This window comes from Xenopus laevis, chromosome 4L, assembly GCF_017654675.1.
Source record: "Xenopus laevis strain J_2021 chromosome 4L, Xenopus_laevis_v10.1, whole genome shotgun sequence".
Classification (NCBI taxonomy): Eukaryota; Metazoa; Chordata; class Amphibia; order Anura; family Pipidae; genus Xenopus; species Xenopus laevis.
The window spans coordinates 60,918,981-60,934,184 of NC_054377.1; the positions used below are offsets into that span (position 1 = coordinate 60,918,981).

Consider the following 15,204-nt stretch of genomic DNA (forward strand, 5'->3'; position numbering starts at 1 on the left):
ATACTTGAGCCTTGTTCTGACATAGGTCAAGCAGGCTGGAAAACCAGATGAGAACAGCTGGGATGCTCATAGTACATTGATAAGTGGCAGTTGGGTGTGCATGGCTCCACTATGTGACTTTGAGATGTCTTATTATCATAAAAGCATGAAAAACAACATTTAGAAGTCAGAATTACAATCTTACTCACTGTTCAACAGTTATACAAACCTCCACACTTTTATCTATATACTTATGGATAATCTGCATGTCACCAAAAGCTACGAAAGGAGCAGAAAGCAGTGAAAGGAGATGAAAGTCATGAAAGAAGTGAAAGGCCACCAAATGGATCCAAAGAAGAGAAGCTGCCGAAATTCAGCAAATATACCCGAAAAAGAAGAGAATGAAGACCATTAAAGGTAAGTTTCACTGAACACCAATCATTGTTTTTTTGTTATTTTTTAACCCCTTATGGGGGACCCTGGCCACCAATGTTTTTAAACATAACTTTTATGGGGGGCAGAAAATGTTGTAATATGGGGCTCCATGATTTCTGACGGCAGACCTGGAGGTGAGGGTTCCACCTTCCATACTGTACCCAAATGTGTAAACTAAAATAGGTCCCATGTTACTGTACTCTGTTACTGCCCATAAAATACATGTGCAGCTAATCTTTTGCAGTTCCCTCTTAGTTCTGACCCTCTTTATTGGAGAAGGTGCTCTTCTGGCTTCCCTTTAGATGTTCCTATGAACAAAAAAAGAAGGGATTTTTGAATTGGGAAGGAAGAGCTGAGGTTCAGTTGTAGAATTCCCCATAACTCATAGGACTGACGTTAAGGGGAAGAGGATTTGATGGATCCCACTAGTGGCCCCCTGCAAAGAATAGTGGTGTTGCACATTAGGAAGACAAAGAGGGGAGGTTCGGGTATTATTCCCTGCTGCTTAAATGGGTTTCATAACGGATTTCCTAGTCGCAGTTTTTCTACCACTCACTGATATCTATCTTGTGTAATGACAAAACAACGGGTAATCTGCTGACATGTGCCAATATGGAATTTTACTATATTTTTTGTGTGATATATTAATATCTATAAAAGTACAAACATGTATGGACAGTTGTTAACATAAAAATCTGACAGACTTACTAAAATGATTTGTACTAAATGTCTCCGTGAGCCATACTGGCATGAAGTCACAAGTGCCAGTATAATGCAATACCATTAGAGGGGTGGAACATGTATTGAATAAATTAAGAGAATACAATAAGCAGTGATTTTAAAAATGACTCATGGAAGTTATGAAAATAACAGGTGAGGCACTGGAAAAGAAAATGTACAAAGTTTGTTACCAAATGATATCGATATATTGTTTAAATGCCCTGACCATTATTCATCAGGAAAAGAAAAGCTTCAGGTATAGGTTCGCCTATCTTCCACAGTTTACAAGGCAATAAGGAAGTAGAACTCCAGAAATAAAGTGATGTTATTTCCCTGAGAAAAATTCCTAATGATCATCTGATGAGCAATTCTATTAGCAAACAAAAGACATTTGCTTCCACCACGAACTGCATTTTTTCTCTTGATATGAAGACCTGTCCTGCTAAAGTAACTGCACTGGTGTCATCCTCTAGAAATCAAGACTTTAAGCATGCCAATATATGGCAATGCTGCAATCATTTTCAAACTGGCACTTATAAAAGTCTCTTTGGTCAATGTTTTCTTCAAGCACAATGCAATGGCATTCCATCAGAACCCAACAGATCCAGGGTGAGATCTTGTGACTGCATGGGGCCAGGGCCCGGCTAAAAAGAAAAGGAAGAGAGAAAAAGCAAAATGACAACCATATTTCCTATATTTTCCATATTTCTGCTGCCAGCATGCAAGTGTGAGAAAATAGCTACCTTAGTGACAATAATGTAACGCACTCCTCCTGGATTCGGATCAGAAGCTATTGCTGACTGAAGCCCCTCAGAAAGGGTGGAAGGACCCACAGGTAAGCCTTTCAAGTACCTGGAATGACAGTAAAAATATAGTACAAACATCAAAGAGGCACAGAATTATATATACACACACACACACACACACACACAGGTATGGGAAACCCTTTATCCAGAAAGCTCCAAATAACGGAATGGCATAGTCTCCCACAGACTCCATTTTATCCAAATTTTTAAAAATAATTCCCTTTTTCTCTGTAATATTAAAACAGTGACTTGTACTTGTCCAAACTGAGATATAATTAATCCTTATTGGAAGCAAAACCAGCCTATTGGGTTTATTTAATGTTTACATGATTTTCTAATAGATTTAAAGTATAAAGATCCAAATTACAGATAGACCCGTTATTCGGAAAACCCCAGGACCCGAGCATTCTAGATAATAGGTCCCATAAATAATATGTTTTTAAAAAAATCTCTTTTTGAAGGTTCCTGGTGTGAACTCACTCCTTTTGGATTTGTGTATACTACATTTTGTGAGTAGAGATTATCGGCACTCACCATTCACATGATCGCTTGCTGGGTGCTAACCAAAAGTAATTGTAGCAGTCCACGAAAGCACTCACAGCAGTCGCCATCAAGCGTGTATCAAAAAGTCATTTATTAGTGCATAGTATAATATACCATGCACTAATAAATGACTTTTTGATACACGCTTGATGGCGACTGCTGTGAGTGCTTTCGTGGACTGCTACAATTACTTTTGGTTAGCACCCAGCAAGCGATCATGTGAATGGTGAGTGCCGATAATCTCTACATGTATATATATATATATATATGTGTATATATATATATATATATATATATATATATATATATACACACATATATACATACACACACACACATAAATACATATTACAACAGCGGAGGAAAATTGTTGCACTTCTGTTTTTATAGATGAAAAAAACCAAAACTGCACTTTACTAATGTTGGGCCGTCTGTTAATATTGTGCAAGGGTGCTATACAGCAACTGTCAATATGAAAGTAGCGTTGCAATGTCTTTTTATTCCCTGAGGGAATGTATGTATGAAAATGCAGTACACAGTTAAAATGAGAAGTAAAACACTCAAATAATTTTAAAACTTGCCTGAGGATGGCCACCACCTCAAAATAGGTGGTAACTGTATTTATTTCTGCAATATAAATCTTCCATTCCATTACACCAATATGCACCAACCCCTTCTTAGCCAGGAAGCAGTGGTCTACATTGCAAGTGAGTCTTTCACAATGGTTTACCGACTTCATTGCAGGTTTCAGTGGTTCCCCCTCTAGGGGGCTGAAGCAGTATATGGGAGGGGACAGCCTCCGAGGCTAATCTAGGTGAAACCTGAACACTAGTAATGCTTACTTCCCACAATGAATATTCCTTGATCTAAACAGTGACGCTTCCAATCACATTTTTTTATTTATATTTCACTTAGTTATGAATTAACAAAGTTGAAGAGCAATGGAGGGAATTAAAGCAAAACGTTTGAATACCACTGCTTTAAACTGTCAGCCGGAACGATTCACTATGAATGCCTTTTTAAAGTTACTTTGCAATACCTAACTCAATATGTAAAGCTCATACTGTTAGTGTTTTTTCCCATTGCTCAGTTTAGTATCTGCACTTACTGGATAATTATATTGCTTCCTTGTCAGTAATTATGCGGTATTAAAAGCCTGTACTTTCCTGCATTAACAAAGCATGCACATAACTTCTTCCACCACTCTGCTTCACCTGGTTCTTACAGTTGATTGAGGAAAGTCCATATCACTTTGGTTTGCTTTATTTATTTATTACACACTAGAAGATGACTGGTGGACTGACTGATTTTGGGGTGTTTTTCTTCAGCAACATGAGCTTTGTTTCAAGGTGAAAATAAAAGTAGGACAATGACTTCAGTATAATACTTGGGTACAAGCAAAATGCTGAATAATGTCTACTCTAAAATATAACAGTAAAAAAAAGGAATATGATTCGTACTTGGACTTTTAGTCGTACCTCTACAATGGTGTTATGGGTACTTAATGCTGTCCCCAATTAACTGCTGAGCCTTAGCACGGCATTAAAGGACCAGTAACATCAAAAATTTAAAGAGTTTTAAAGTAATAAAAATATAATGCAGTGTTGTCGAGCATTGGTAAAACTGCTGTGTTTGTTTCAGAAACACTACTATTGTTTTTATAAATAAGCTGCTGTTTAGCAATGGGGGGAGCCATTTAAAGGAGAAAAGGCTCAGGTTACACAGCAGATAAGCTCTGTAGAACATAATGGTGTTATCTGTTATCCACTATTTAACCTGTGCCATATAGCTTTTTTTTTTAAAAAATTCTCCATTACTACAAAGCAGCTTGTTTATATAGTTTCTGAAGCAAACAGATCAGTTTCACCAGTGCAGGGCAACAGTATTTGATATTTTTATTACTTTAAAACACTTTCATTTTTTGGTGTTACTGTTCCTTTAACAACTTATCGTTAGTGCTGTTCCTGTATGCAAAATGTCTTAATACAAGAATTGAATACAAGAATTCTTAGCAGTGCGGACACTGTCTTATATGAGATTTAGCTGTAATCGTTTCTCTACTGTGCCACACTTTGCAAAGATCACTGAATTTATCTGCATATATACAGTATCTTTGAGGTATTAAGGATGCCGTACCCAAACCAACCTTACGGTTTTTTTTTTTTTAACCAAAAAGAGTATTGTGTGAGGACTACTTAGTTAATTCCATTTGATTGCCCAAGTGAGAAGTGAGGAGGGGCTGTGGCTTCTTTCACTTCCTCATCTGCCTATGCCTCATCCATCTACCAAGAAGGGGTTATTGGCAAATAAAACTGTTAGTTTTCACAGACAGATTGCAATACAATAGCAATGATTAGCATAAAGGGGAATCAAATCTAAACCAGTTATGCTGGTAAGAAGCCATAAAAATTTAATCTGAAGAACCACTTTTTAAAGCTAAATTTTCTGATAATTGGTCTCTTTATTTCGATCAAATAGACTCTAAACACAAAACGAATATTCAAGAGCTATTACTGATGTAACTATCCTAATGTCTGGGCAACATAATTAACTCGGTGTCTAACATTTTTGTGTTTCTATAACTCCACCATGCGAGGTTTAGGTTGGTTTTGGTTGTGTGTTGCTTTTGTTAGTTTATACAGTAGATCTGGTAACTAAACATTACTGTATGGGTCATATGTCTCATTACTATTATATAGGGCAAGTATAATCCTCATGTTTTCACAATTGGATGATTCCTTGGTGTTGGAAACAGCACGATAAATGCATTTAAATCTAATTTACTCAATTTACGCAGTGAAAAAGTAAATCCTGTATGTTTTGGAAAACCCAATAAAAATGTTGAAAAGTAAAAAAAAAAAAAAAGCCAACACATTATGAAAGCCTAAAACAGTACACTAATTGGCATATAGGAGCCCCAGAACATTACCCATGAAATCCAGAGTGTCCAGCAACATCCATTGTAATAAAACATTATATGTGGGGATTTAAAAGCAAGTACAGGTATGGGACCTGTTATTCAGAATGCTCGGGACCTGGGGATTTCCGGATCATGGATCTTTCAATAATTTGGATTTTCATCCATTAAGTCTACTACAAAATCATGTAAACATTAAATAAACCCAATAGGCTGGTTTTGCTTTCAATAAGGATTAATTATATCTTAGTTTGGATCAAGTTCAAGGTACTGATTTATTATTACGCAGAAAAAGGAAATAATTTTTAAAAACTTGGATTATTTGGATAAAATGAAGGCTATGTGAGACAGCCATTCCATAATTCGGCTCTTTCTGGATAACAGGTTTCCGGATAACGGATCCCATACCTGTACCAGCAAGTACATTATTCCTAGAATATTTCCCTAACAGACCAGCTGCATGGTATATCACCCTCACCCATTCTCACCGAGTCAAAATGTGATTATTTCCAGCACTCGACACTAGAGTGGAGTGAATAGATTGAGAAATCACCTTGAATAACTGGCTAGATATTTTAGTCAGGACAAAATTAATATGTATTTATTAAGCAGAAAAATGTTGTAAATTTTGACGAAAAGGTGGCACGGAAAAACATGGTACTCAACGGCAACCTATTTTGTGTGTCTGCTTACCTACTTATGCTAATATTCTAATAGAAAGGCATAATGTGTTCTACAACACAACCAAATATAAGTGCTCTCTTAAGTTTTGGGGTCACACTGCTGTCCCTGGAGAATATGTAAGGGGGGCAAGTGAATGCAGGCATAGATGGAGGAATATATTTGGCTGAACATTTATAAACCAAAAGAAAATCTTACTGCTATACTTGATATATTTAGCTTTTAAGAGGACTAAAATGGAGGATTTGTCAAATCATATTTCTCTGTGTAGATAAGTGCAAGACCCTGTAATGCATTAGAACTTACTGGTCTCCGTTTGTTTCTGGTGGAAAGCAGAGCTTGACAACCTCGACAAATTCATTTACGGTAGGCTCTAGCATAAAGATGACAGCATTAGGACCAGCATCAAAGCTGTATGCTACCTGAGAAAATAGGAAAAACCCAATGGAATTCAAGTTAATAGAGCATATAAATGAACAGGAAACATGAGGAACTTTGCAAACAAGGATAAAACTGGAGCAATACAGATTTACATAACCAAATATTTAGATAATTTACTGGAAAAATACTCAATGCAGAACTTGGTAAGAGTGAGGGTTAACTTACCAAATGTGCTGGGGGGTCCCGGTGCTCAAGCCTCAGACCTTCAGCTCGGGGAGGCAGACATCATGCAAATGTTTGGGATAGACTGGCACAAACTGGACCACACTCCATTAATAGATGCAGTTAAAAAAATTATTTAAAAATACTTTTTTAACTGTATCTGATTCAGGTAGTGTGGTTTGGTTTGTGCCAGCCTATTCCAAACATTTGCAAATATTTAGATACCCTTTGAAATGTACCAATGCGACTTACAACACATTATTAACACCATGCATCCTGGTGCTATTTATACCTTAGTCTGTCCATAGTAGGTGTTGTATTGGTGCACCATACTAATCACACGCTGAGACACATTGTTCAGGTAGAAGATAGGAGGATATGTGTCCAAACAGGTGGCATGGAACTGATTGCTGTCCTTCATTGTCAGTTGGCCAAAAGCGTCAAAATCTTTTTTCCTGATTGATTCGATCATAGCCTCCATCCGTTCAGGTACCACTAAGTCTGCTCTGAGCTGCAAGAAGACATTATGATAAATGTATAAACAGGAGCAGCATGTAGCAGGAACTGACAGATAAGACCAGGTTTCAGACAGGACAAACTCAGATGTTTTAAGTAAATTCTGCTGAAAAGCCCGAGTATGTTGTCTTGCACAGCCAGGCTGATTATACTCCAATGAGAGAGCCATCCTTGGTCTTCATCTAGCTTTTACCTTTTTCTTTGACATCAAAGAAATTAAACTTTGCCATAATCTAATTTATTTACGCTTTTCAGGAGGTGTTTAAATAAATAAAACAAAAGTAAAGAAAGAAATGGAAAATAAAAAAGTGCCTAGCTGAGACAGATTCCTTTACCTTATGAGGAAAAACAATCAGACTATGGCAGAAGCTCATAAAGAGCAGTTGCTTGCTTCGACTGTGCTGCCCCCCTCTGGTTGGAAAATATAGCAAATCTCTGCTTTCATTATTATCTGATCCTATAGGTGGCCATACACAGGGAGATCCGCTCGTTTGGCAATGTCGACAAACGAGCGGATCTCTCCCAGATATGCCTGCATTGAGGTGGGCAATATCGGGCTAAACCGATCTTGGGCCCAATGGCGGGCGGTAAGATCGCGGGACCGCATCAACGAACAGATAAGCTGCCGCTTCGTCTGTTGGCAGCTTTTATCGGCTGTGTATGGGGGCCTTTAGGCAATAGTTGTTGCTATCTGGCTACACCTAAAATATGCCAACATCATTTTATGCCAAAGTAAATATAGGTGAGCATAGTTTTTTTTTCGAATGTTATTTGTCTTTACCCAGACTTTTGTCCCCTCCTGGCCTGACTACTACAATGTCTGCTTTTTCAGAGGAGATCTGCCTTTCACACATTCATTAGCTTCACACACAGTGCTTCTGATTCAGTTAGTAGGGGCATTTTGCACTGGATGACAGTGGTATTCAAAACAGTCCATGTTCCCAATACTTCTTTATCTGAATGCAATCTGACAAAAGTCCTACTATGAACGAGGGCCAAGGGTTGCTAATTTGGGCAACCCTTGACAAATATCAGCACATGATCTTCTTATTAATTGGGCACCTTAACCTAGGGTTGCCACCTTTTCTGGAAAAAATACTGGTCTTCCTATATATTTATCTTTTTCCCCTATTAATAACATTGGGATCAACCATCATTTTTACTGGCCAGGCCGGTAAAATAGTGGCCAGGTGGAAACCCTACTTACACCCTGGACTTATTATTGCTTGTATTTCTTTTTCTAAAGTCTGTCCTTTTTGCAGACACGGGTCACTCACAAATATCAAAGCACTTGGAAATGTGACATTGTTTCTGTGAAACCTGTCTGGAATCACAAAATCATAACACATTACATGAATTTCTCACTGCTTGAACTCAGGAATGACTATTGTGCACGCTACTCTGAGCAAATTGCTGCTTCTTCTGTGTATATAAATACCAAAACCTCACACTTTCGAAACCCCACTGAGCTGCAGATAAACATTTGCATGGTACCTTAAGCAATGGACTAGTCTCCACACTTGTCTGCATGCCAGCTGTGCTGCCTACATGCTTCTTCTCTGCAGTGGCCTATGAGGATAAAACAAAAAGTACAACTTTTTAGTTCCAAGTGAATCGGCTCATTAACTTGTGCCTTTCGATAGTATGAAGTGGGGACATTTAATTTTCACTTGATAAGAAACTCTGCAACTTCCTTTGGGTTTCTGATGATAAAGTCTGTACCCCACATTAAAAAAGGAACAACAGACTCCTCTGTCTTCATAAGAAATGTAAATTCTTGATCAATGCTTTACAGGGGTACAACAGATTTTACTAGGGATTCCTTAGCTAGTTTGTTACAGCAAGGCTTCTTTAGGGTATATTAAGTTTAGTTAGTGTAACATTATGGGGATTATTTATTAAAGGCTGAATGCCAAAAACCCGAAAAATTGTTTTTTTTACTATAAAATCCGAATTTTTTGTGAAGAAAACACAACACAAATTTTTTGGGATTTATTATACCCCGAGATTGGAAAAAGTCAGTACTGACTGTGGGCTTCAGTTGGCACATCTCATTCGACAAGAGTTAAGCAGTTGTTCCTGTGCTACTTACCACCAGTATAAGAACTCTTAGCTCTGGCCAGTGACTTTCAGGTTCCACTTGCTTGGCTAAGCTGTCTTTTCCATCATCCTTCTCTCCCATTACCCACTGCACAAATCCCCCATACATGCTTCTGCAGGCACTTCCAGAACCCTGGCGTGCAATCTCTGACAGCTCTCCTTCAACGCCATAGAGCTTTGCAAGGGTGTACACTAACAGACAATGAACAAAGTATTAGTGGCCTGCATAATGTAGCAACAATGCAAACAATTCAAAAAGTATCTGCAGCTGCATCTCTGCAGATTCAAAGAAAATATACTTATTTAATAACTCTGAAGCTATACTAAAAAGCAAGCTTTGGTAACAGCACTTGTATCTGGGGTTTGGCATCTGAGGTTTGTGCTGGATTAGAAATCCTGTGCAGAGTGCAGAACCACTGGTGCAAGTCAGCCCTGTCCTTACTGCACTTGGGCTCCATTGTGGCCGACAACAACTGGCACTTACAATGTAACATACATCTGAATGTAAGACAAGTTAGGGGGCGGCAAGAGGGCACAATGGAGGCACCTACTTGCTAAATACAGGCACTGATATATTCAAGGGTCACACACAAGTCTTTGCATTTCATTCATTTTAAGGCTCAAAAACCTACAGCAATTCAGAAATATGCAGTGCAAGATGCAAAGCGTGAAACATCGTGGTAGTTTGCACCCATTCACTACGTTTTTGAATTGTCCCATCCCCATTTTGATAGATTCAGGGTACTTTTACTTCTAATAATGATAGTTACCAAACACAATATTGAGGTTCTGTATAACTGTTGGCCCTGCATGACTGGCATTTACGTACATTTATATATACATATAAAATAATAATATGAAGGACTGGGGATATAAGGTTATTAAAGGGACCTGTTATTGTGAAATATAGTGAATCTGTTTCACACATTTTCTTTAAAGTGATTAAAATAAAAAAAAAATCCTGTTTGGCATCTTTCCCTACTTTATAAATTAAGTCTCCAGTTTGGGCTGACCAACCGCCAACAGCACAGCTTAGTATATTTGCAGTTTATTGTGCTCTGTGCAATAGAAAAGCTCTTAAAGTTACCAGAAGTGGCTTTTTTCCCCTATATGGACTATGCCTCGGCACATGAATTCCGAAAAGGCACACTTAAGTGAACCACAGTGCTGGAAGAGAAAGCGCTACATGTGGCATACCCCCATATGTGTTGCTAGGAAAACAAAGTAAATAGTGACTGAAAAAAAGCTACACAAAAACTCACCAAGGCATGCATATCCAGCTGCAGATGATGCCAACCCTGCTGCAGTGGGGAAATTATTGACTGAACATAAGTGAACTTTGTAATTTAAGATCCTTGACACATTTTCATCACCTCCATCATTCCTCCTCTTTCTTGCCAGACGACGGACTGCAAAGCAGAATTATAAAATAAAACTGAAAAAATGATATGCAGCTGCTTTGAAAAGTGCAAATGTGTACCGAAGGAGTAAAATGTGTTTTTTATAGGTTCATGTTCTGATATATATATATATATATATATATATATATATATATATATATATATATATATATATATATATATATATAGATAGATATATTATATTATAATATATACACTGTTTAGTAGATGCAGAATGTAGAATATTCTGCATACAATAAATAAGGTATTTACATAGACTTTGTTGCCATATGAATATCACTGGAATGCTTTACTTACCCACTTTACAAATCAGGTTCTTTATAAAGTAGAGAGTAAACGCCCAAGAGTTAATAAAAACAGAAACCAAGAGGGGTATTTACTAAAGCTCGAATTGATCTTATTTTTTTTTTATAAAAGCAATGCCGACCTAACTCCCATACATGAATTTAACTAATTTATCAATAATTCTTCTCGAAAAAGTTGGTGTGAAAAAACTTTGCGACAAATTTGTGCATCAATTTGAATTTTTGAAGACTCGACTATATCGAATTGTTGTAGCGACAACTCGAATTTATCGGACAAAAACCAGTGCGGCTCACAATATCAAGAAACATCTTCAGGGACATCTGCCATTGACTTCTACATGACCCCGAAAGGTCTGAGATGGAGTATTTTCAGATTCTGATTTTTAGCAAAAAGTTCTAAAAATTTTAGTATTTTTTTCCCTCTAGAAATCTGAGTTTTCCCTTTTAAAAACTCAACCAGCAATATTTGAGGTTTAATAAATAGGCCCCTTACTCTCACGTAGGCAGGACTGCAAACGAGGGTGGTTGATATTCTCCTCCTTGCCATTCAACCAAATCCGGTCTTCTGTAAACTCCCGACTTGCAGCAACAGATGTTGTTGTTTTCAACTGAAAAGGTAAGAATGATGTCTGTGGTTAAAGATGGAATGGAAACTCATAGTTATTATTATTATCACCACGTATAAAAACATACAACTTGCCAAAATCTTCCACAGTGCTATGCAATAAATGGGTTTATACACTGTACATACTGACTTACTTACAAAAACAACAAAGAGGCTGCCCAAAATAGCTTATAGTATAAGAAAAAGTTATGGTCACATGGAACTTACTCCAAAATCAGTCAAAAGTCTAAAATTACTGTAAGTAGAATTAATTTCCTTAAAGTGATGGTGTTGCCACTGTATATTACATTTTTATTGGACATATTTGGATGTATATCAAGCTTGCAAGTAAAGTAAAAATGGCTTTGAACTACACTATCAATTAATCTTTTATTAAACAGATTTCAATTGCTAATATATATATGTCTTTCTAGAACGCAATTTATGAAAATACATCTACACTCGCTAATTAAAATTTAACTGAGCAGTCACTAACACTCTCAAGAATATCCACACCAGGGTGTCCGTTTACTAAACCGCAGTAAATTTTTGTGCACAAAAACTCTAATAAATAATCGCAAAATATTGCTAGTTTAGGGGCAGGACATATCCAATCAATTAGTGGGCTGTCTTATTTAAAAGGTCAGGTGTCTATAGGCTGTATATTTTTGACTTCAAAGAGACGGCCTTTCTACAATTCAGAGCTTTCTGGATAACGGGTTTCAATTAATGGGCTGTCTTATGTAAAATGTCAGGTGTCTATAGGCTGTATATTTTTCCTTCAAAGAGATGGCCTTTCCATAATTCAGAGCTTTCTGGATAACGGGTTTCCGGACAGATGCCATACCTGTATATGCTCCTGGTAGCTTCTACTAAAGAATAACTAACCCCTCCCTCCAACCACAACCCCTTCCTTTGCCACCCTCCACTCACTGACCTGCACCGCCTATTACTGTTAAAAATGCAAGTCGTGCAGTGGGGTTGAAAGGGGCCGTATTGGATCCTATATTCACCAGCTGGAGCATGCACAGTTGAAGCTAGGTCCATATTGGCTTAAACAGTGCATGCTTTTGCAAGCTCAGTGTTAAAGATCTAGCATAAGACATCACCTTTTAACTATAATCAGGGTGATATGCATCTTTTACTACTACTTCTTGTACTACTACTTCAGTGAAATCTACCATTAGGAGAGAGATGAGAATGTATAACATTTAATTTACACACAATTCAATTTAATTATACAGTAATGTTAGCAGAATGTTTTTGGATGTCTAGACATTTACTAAGATGAACTAGTGGAGGTTACTAACCTGATCTTGGTGCAATGTGACACTTAAGGAAGAGTTAATTGGCAAAATAAGTTCCTCATTGCGTTTACCCCCTGAAAATATTGAAAAGAAAATTGTCAACAAAGATATTCTCAACTTAGGCTAATGTTGATCAGCTACTGACATCATGCTGGTTATTGCAGAAAGTTGGATTATTTGTATGAAAACAAAGTAACCTCGAAAATACACAGAAGAATTAGTCTATCTATGGAAGTCATTGTCTAGAAAGTAATCTGCACAGGTTCTTTATTATGAGAGATTCGGTGAGGCTACGAAATAGCTGCAGTTTGACCATTTTTTGAAGCACGGATGTCAAATATAAGGTCCTAATTTGCTCGACGGGTACCAACATCCGTAGCCATATGTTGCAAGGGAGACGTCTGCAAACATGGAATTAGCGTGATTTATGAATGGAAGCTTCCTGGTGCAGTACTTACAGTATTTAATGACAGCTATATTAACAGGTGCAGTGCAAGTGACTTTCTTCATTTCTTGTTAAAGGCAATTCCCAGACACCTGCTGGATAAAAAAAAAAAAAAAGTACATCCATCTCAGCCTATTATATTAGGTGGACAGGAGACTCAAACAATGGCAATAGCAGAAGAAGAGAGAAGGAGCTCAGCAAAGTAAAATGGGATTACATAGAGCAAATAAATGACTTTCACACTTGTTCTGCACACTGAACCCAATGCATGATGGGCAGTGATTCTACTCACTGTCAGTTCTGCTCTCCCTCTGTTGTTGAAAGATTACTCCCACAATGCCCCTGCAGCAAAAACGCGTAGATGCTTCAAACGACGCTATCGCGTTTCAGCCAAAATACCAAAGCGAATACGTGTAACTCACAGTAGCTATTCGATAACACTATGTAATGGCAGCAGCTTCATATATTATACTTCTCAATGCCCTCAGTGGATGACTGGGAAAAACACACACTTCGTTCTCATTGGACGTTACTCGACCATCAGCTTCCACACTGCCCAATCATAACAGCTCTTTGCGCTGGTCCCACCTTCACCTCACTTGTAATCCAATCATATTTATCGGAAGACTGAAGCCTGACTTTCCCCGCCCAAGACCTAAAGAAAAGCGGAACTTTGTTAACACTGAGTTTGTTTCTACTGGAACGATATTTATTGCGGCACAGCTAGTGCTCCTTTTTTTTTTTACCAGGAGGAATGAATTATTGGCGGTTGCGTTGCAGACCTCTTTATATAGCTGCTGTAGTTTAAAAAGAGTTTTTCGCACTAAAATCTGAAGCACGGAAATAATGGCATTGAAAGTAGTACGAGCAGTCTATTTATTAAGTGTAAAAAGTGATTTCTCCACCTGTGCTTTACAAGTGGATCATTTGTGATCCTATTGGAATGTTACGTGGGAAACTGACCAGGAGGTGGCGCTGGTTGTAACAAAATGCATTCATATTAACAGCACATGTATCTTTTAATATCTTGGAATAAAAAGAAAATAAATAATGAATGCAAATTACAAAAGTGCTTACAATTGCACCCTCGTCAATTTTACATTCATTTGTTTTAAAGGTTTACTTATCCTTTATAAGGGTTGTTGACCTTTGAGATAACTTTTAGTATGATGTAGAGAGTGATATTCTGAGACAATTTGCAATTGTTTTTTTTTATTATTTGTGTTTTTTTGAGTTATTTAGCTTTTTATCCAGCAGGTCTTCAATTTGCATCTTAACCACTCTGGTAACTAGGATCCAAATTACCCTAGCAACCATGCATTGATTTGAAAAAGAGACTGGAATAGGAGAGGGCCTGAATAGAAGGATCAGTAATAAAAAGTAACAATAACAATAAATTTGTAGCCTTACGGAGCATTTGTTTAGAAGGGAATCAGTGACGCCCATTTGAAAGCTGCAAAGATTCTTCTGTTCTTCTGTTCTGTTCTTACACATGGGTGCCTTTTATGCAACTTTTTAAGCATGTCTAAACTCGTGATTTTTAAACACAACTAAGGGCATTTTTGTCAGTTAGATCAGCGTAGGAATGGCATGTCTGGGGCCCTCCAGGGCTGCAGCCTAAAGGGTCCCCCTAGTGACATTAAGGCTCCCCCACTGAGTCTGCCTCCCCCGCCCACGCAGCACCTCATACCTTATATGGGTGGGGGAACATCTGCAATATCCAAGTGAAGCTGATCTGGGTCAGCAGGGGCCCACCAGGCATTTTTTGGTGTCTTGCTGGCTTAGTCTGACCCTGAGTTCCAAACACTTAATTTTTTTGTCT

General features: G+C 37.8%; 1 protein-coding gene across 2 annotated transcripts; it reads right to left on the reverse strand.

Moving 5' to 3' along the window:
- Positions 1-1,015: 1,015 nt before the first annotated feature.
- mvd.L (mevalonate diphosphate decarboxylase L homeolog) lies at positions 1,016-13,902 on the reverse strand. 2 transcript variants are annotated; one of them, XM_018258000.2, is made up of 11 exons: positions 13,675-13,902; positions 13,396-13,474; positions 12,941-13,011; positions 11,520-11,634; positions 10,563-10,709; positions 9,293-9,492; positions 8,695-8,769; positions 6,977-7,195; positions 6,388-6,503; positions 1,878-1,986; positions 1,016-1,778 (listed from the first exon to the last, which is right to left on the reverse strand). In XM_018258000.2, exons 2-11 carry the CDS (start codon positions 13,445-13,447, stop codon positions 1,698-1,700), a joined length of 1,185 nt encoding a protein of 394 aa, XP_018113489.1. In that variant the 5' UTR covers positions 13,448-13,474; positions 13,675-13,902; the 3' UTR covers positions 1,016-1,697. The 2 variants fall into 2 exon arrangements, with proteins under 2 accessions (XP_018113489.1, XP_018113488.1); XM_018257999.2 differs by having other exon boundaries at positions 13,396-13,477; positions 13,675-13,901.
- Between the last annotated feature and the right edge of the window lie 1,302 nt (positions 13,903-15,204).